At 39.2% G+C, this 4,839-nt stretch overlaps 1 protein-coding gene across 1 annotated transcript; it reads left to right on the top strand.

The window, feature by feature from the left end:
- Window positions 1-654: 654 nt before the first annotated feature.
- On the top strand, window positions 655-4,110 carry LOC115216248. Its single transcript, XM_029785446.2, has 2 exons — window positions 655-952; window positions 3,146-4,110. Exon 2 carries the CDS (start codon window positions 3,193-3,195, stop codon window positions 3,673-3,675), a length of 483 nt encoding a protein of 160 aa, XP_029641306.2. The 5' UTR covers window positions 655-952; window positions 3,146-3,192; the 3' UTR covers window positions 3,676-4,110.
- The last annotated feature ends 729 nt before the right edge of the window (window positions 4,111-4,839 follow it).

Here is a 4,839-nt window from a genome sequence, read left to right on the forward strand (position 1 = left end):
TGATAGCCAGACATTATATTGAAAGACTTCAGACAAAAATCATGCTTCCTCATTGATATGACTGTCCCAATCGATATAAACGTATCTGTCAAGACCTACCAAAAACTGAGCAAATATAAAGATCTTGAAATAGAAATTAGCAAAATGTGGAATCTGAAGACTAAAACAATACCTGTTGTCACAGGTGCCCTGGGAATGATAGCAAAAGGTGCTGAGTGCTACCTAGCTCAGATACCAGGAAACCCAAAATGGCAGAAATTCAAAAGATAGTGCTCATGGGAACTGCTCATATCTTACGCAAAATACTTTCTATGTAATCTCAAGTTTTAAAATAAACATAATTTTCTTATGGTTTCTTAAACATTCTCTTGAACAACACTATGTACAAAACCAAATATATGGCACCCTAGGCATAACACCAGCATGAACTTCCAGCTTGTTGTCTCTTGAGGTCTCTAGGTGAGACTTGGAGCCAAGTTGTACAAATGTAAAGCAAAAGTCAAACATAAAATAATAATAATAGATATTAAAAAACCCTGATAAATTAACAACACATACACACACACACACACCACACACACACACACACACACACACACACACACACACACACACCATACACACGAATGAAAATTCTAATATGATATCGTTCTATCGTTCTCTCTGTCTTTCGCAGCTATTGAATGCAAGTGTAGCACAAAAGAATGTCGCCAAGAACGAACAGAGAGCTGTACAGCAAAATATGCTTGTTACGTGGAAATACATGTTGACGATAACGGCAAACAGACAGGCTCCGTTCTAAGGGGTTGCATAGACACAAAAGCATCGCTACTCTGTGAGAACAGACGACCAGAAAATATTCGGATTAATAAGCCTTGGCCCTATTTATATTGCTGTGAACAGGATTTCTGTAACCAGCAAGTCTTACCCACGCTGCCCACCAACAACAAGAGTAAGTACATAGTTGTTTTTATTTGTTTGTTATTATAGAGGAGAGGGCTGTACCAGAGAAAGAGGGACCTACATGTTAAGAACTCACCATAACTTTCTTAAATATTTGTCGTTTTAGAAACAATTCACATAAATTACTACAAACTTTAATTGTAAATTTATTATGCTAGAAGTAGCAACCAAATCGTACTCCCTTGTTTTTTTCTTAAATCATACTCTCTATGTCGGGTCTAGTAACGTATCATTCTTTTTTTTCCCAATGATGACAAGCTACCAGCTTCTCGCTCAACTCCTCTGTTTCTGGGGAAATGGATCTAGTGAGTGGCCTCCTTTGACATTTAACACGGTGAAACGTTGCCAAATTCCATACACACACGCACTCACACATATGTGTGGAGGCACATGGCCAAGTGGTAGAGCAGCGGACTCGCGGTCGAGAGATCGTGGGTTCGAATCTAAGACCGGACGATGTGTGTGTTTATGAGCGAAACACCTAAGCTCCACGTGGCTCCGGCAGAAGGTAATAGCGATCTTCTGCTGACTCTTTCGCCACAACTTTCTCTCACTCTTTCCTCCTGCATCTGACAGCTCATCTGTGACGGACCGGCGTCCCGTCCAGGTGGGGAACCTATACGCCAAGGAAACCGGGAAACCGGCCCTTATGAGCCAGGCGTGGCTCGAGAAGGAACAAACAACTGTTCCTCATAAAGGATAAAGGATAAAACAACACACATATGTAGAGAGAGAGAGAGAGAGTTAAATAAGATTCGGGTAGAAACCTTGTAGAATGCTATGCAAAGCCCGTCCACAGATAATGGCTACCTGATGTCATCATACAGTGGAAATGCTCCTGCTACTGGATATATACCAAGAAATCCATAGTATCCGTAGAGTTTATGTTAACGAATAGATGATAGAAAATGGAATGAACAGCATTCTTTATTTTTAAATCTCTACAATTGTTTCGACACATTTTTTCACCTGTAGTACACAACCTCTCACCAATGTACCACTGCTGTAAGCATGTGTCGAAACAATTGTGGTTTAAAAATAAAGAACGTCGTTTATTCCATTTTCTGTCTATCTATCTATCTATCTATCTATCTATCTATCTATCTATCTATCTATCTATCTATCTATCTATCTATCTATCTATCTATCTATCAATCTATCTATCTATATAACTATCTATCTATCTGTCTGTCTATCTCTACATGTGTGTGAGTGTGTGTGCGTGCGAGCGCGAGTGTGTGTACGTGTATAAAGTGTGAGAAGGAAATAAGGAAAAGCGAGAAAGCGGATGAGTGCGTGTGTGCGTGAGTGTGTGTGTATGAGAGAAGGAGAGAGAGATAGAGGGAGAGAGAGATAGTGGGAGAGAGTTAGAGAGAGAGCACTTGATTGGTTATTTTTCATCGATTCTGAAAGGCAAAGCTAACGACAGTAGGACTTGAATCCAGCGTGCAGAAAGCCGGAAGAAAGAGCTCAATCCATTCTACTCGACGTAATTTATGACACTGCCTAAAATGGCCAAGTCACATTCTCTACCCCTCTAAATATAAAACCAAGATATATTACCAGATGACAAATGTGGGGCTTTTCCTGAGACAATAAACTACATTGTATCAACGATGTCTCACACTTATTTTAAAGCCACAATAATTATCAGATTTTTTTTCGACATACACCAAATTTTAGCTGCTGCAACAAAATGCTCTCTTAAACTCATCTAAACCGGCGCTTGTTTTTTAAAAATGTCATTGTGAAAATATTATCGAACTTTAACGTAAAGATTTTGTATAATATGACTTGTAATATGGATGACAGTGTTTGTTGCAAAATTGACAAAAACGTTTTGATTATCGGATTAGCAGCTCCAAATGACCATAGAGTTGTGTAAAGACGAGCTGAAAAACGATGAACTATCAACTTAACTGTTGAACTAAAAAGATTATAGCAGTTAACGACTTATTTTTTATAATCGGATTTGTTTTTGGTACCACTGGAATGACACAACAGCCATTTCTGTAAGGACATCGACAAATTACCTGTAAGGATAGTCATGGATACCTTCCATAAAATAACAAGACTTTAATTAGATTTAAGATAGTAATCTCACCTGGTATTTGTTAATCTTGAACATTTATGCTACATTTTTATGTATGATTTTCAAGACGTCTTTATATGTATTTTACAGTTACGGTTTCAAGTCCAGCGAGTGGTAGACCCTCAACCGTCTACCCTATGTCCCACCTACAAGCCGTTAGTCGTCCGAACACAAGGAGTGTGAACCCGATGTACATCGCTATACCTTTAGTCGGAGTGTGCATTTTGTTAGCCCTGATAGTGTTCGCCCTTTATTTGCTTCGACAACGGACAGAATATAACAGTTTCCAGTCTCCTGCCTCCGGAGTCAGCAACCCCAGCTCAACCAATGACCATTTTGATGTCAATGGCATTCACAGAGGCAAACATTCAGTTATGGATTTACCTTCGCGAAATTCCAAGTCACAACCTGCAGTTAATACGACGGAAAGCAGCTCAGGCTGCGCTACTAGTGCCGCTGCGACGGCAGCTTCCGCCGTGGCAGCGGTGGCAGCAGAAGCTGCAACTTCCGGTTCATCATTGTCGAAATCAGTTTGTAATAACAGAGACTTGATCAGCCATTGTTCAGAAAGCGACAGATCATCGTCTGGCAGTGAAACAAAACTGTTTCTCCAGGTTTAGACGTTATCAACTGCCGCAGCAGGAGACTCACTTCAAAAATGTAAATTTAAACAACAACAACAACAAACAACAAGAACTACTACATCAGCAACAGCAGCAGCGGCAGCAGCAGCAAAACAACTATTACCACGATAACAGCTGTAACAACAACATTAACATATAATCTTAAGTGAAAAACAACAGCAATATTAACAAAAAAAAAAACAATTGACAATATGAACAAAAAGAAAAAGGAAACAACATAATGTAAAATTTAAAACAACATTTAATTAATCAGTGAAAACAAAAAAACAACCACAGCAACACAAACAACAACACTTTGAACAAAGAATGGAAATAGCAGAAAAGCAAACAAAATTTAAAAAAATAAGCGTAATGGAAACTATATCCGTATCAACAACTACAATAGCTTCAACAACAACAACACAACAACAACGCAATAATAACAACCACAACAACCGCAGCAACAATATCAACCACAACAACCGCAGCGACAATAACAACCCCCACACCAACAACATAAACAAAACAATGAACAACTATGATAAAATTTATAACAAAGGAGGAAAAAGAGGAAACTGAATGATTTCATTTCATCTCTCTCCCTCCCTCTCTCACACAGATTCTCTCTCTCTCTCTCTCTCTTTCTTCTTCATTCACCTCTCCCTCGCATAATTTCTCTCCCTCTCCCCCCGCTCTCTTTCCTCTTTCATCCATATTCTTATTCTGGTCATCATTTCAGCTCCGTCTCCTTTTATAAATACGATATTCGGACGTTTGCCGACATGAACACGCACTTCAAGGAAGAAGAGGCGGGGAGAAGAGGGGACACAAGGCAAAGAACTTCCTGGATGAGAGGGGAGTAGAAGGGTGAGGGGAGAAAGAGGAGGAGGAGGAGGAGGAGGAGGAGGAGGAGAAAAAGAAGGAATGGCTTTGACAATGTCTGAGAGGATGGCTTGTGTATCAGCCGAGTCGTTGTTAAAGTGATAATGATGAGAGCAACAACGGCAGCAACTGCAGCAGCAAAGATAATGAGGTTACGAGCTGGGAATAATAATCATGAAATTAACTCGACCCACATTATAAATGAAATTTGTCCATTGTATATATATATATTATATATATAGATATATAATGTATGTATGTATGTATGCATATATATAT

The sequence above is a fragment of the Octopus sinensis genome, linkage group LG10 (genome assembly GCF_006345805.1).
Source record: "Octopus sinensis linkage group LG10, ASM634580v1, whole genome shotgun sequence".
In the NCBI taxonomy this organism is placed as follows: Eukaryota; Metazoa; Mollusca; class Cephalopoda; order Octopoda; family Octopodidae; genus Octopus; species Octopus sinensis.

Bases quoted from the DNA above. Each gene is read 5' to 3' on its own strand.
- LOC115216248 (XM_029785446.2), top strand. From the start codon at position 3,193: ATGTCCCACCTACAAGCCGTTAGTCGTCCGAACACAAGGAGTGTGAAC.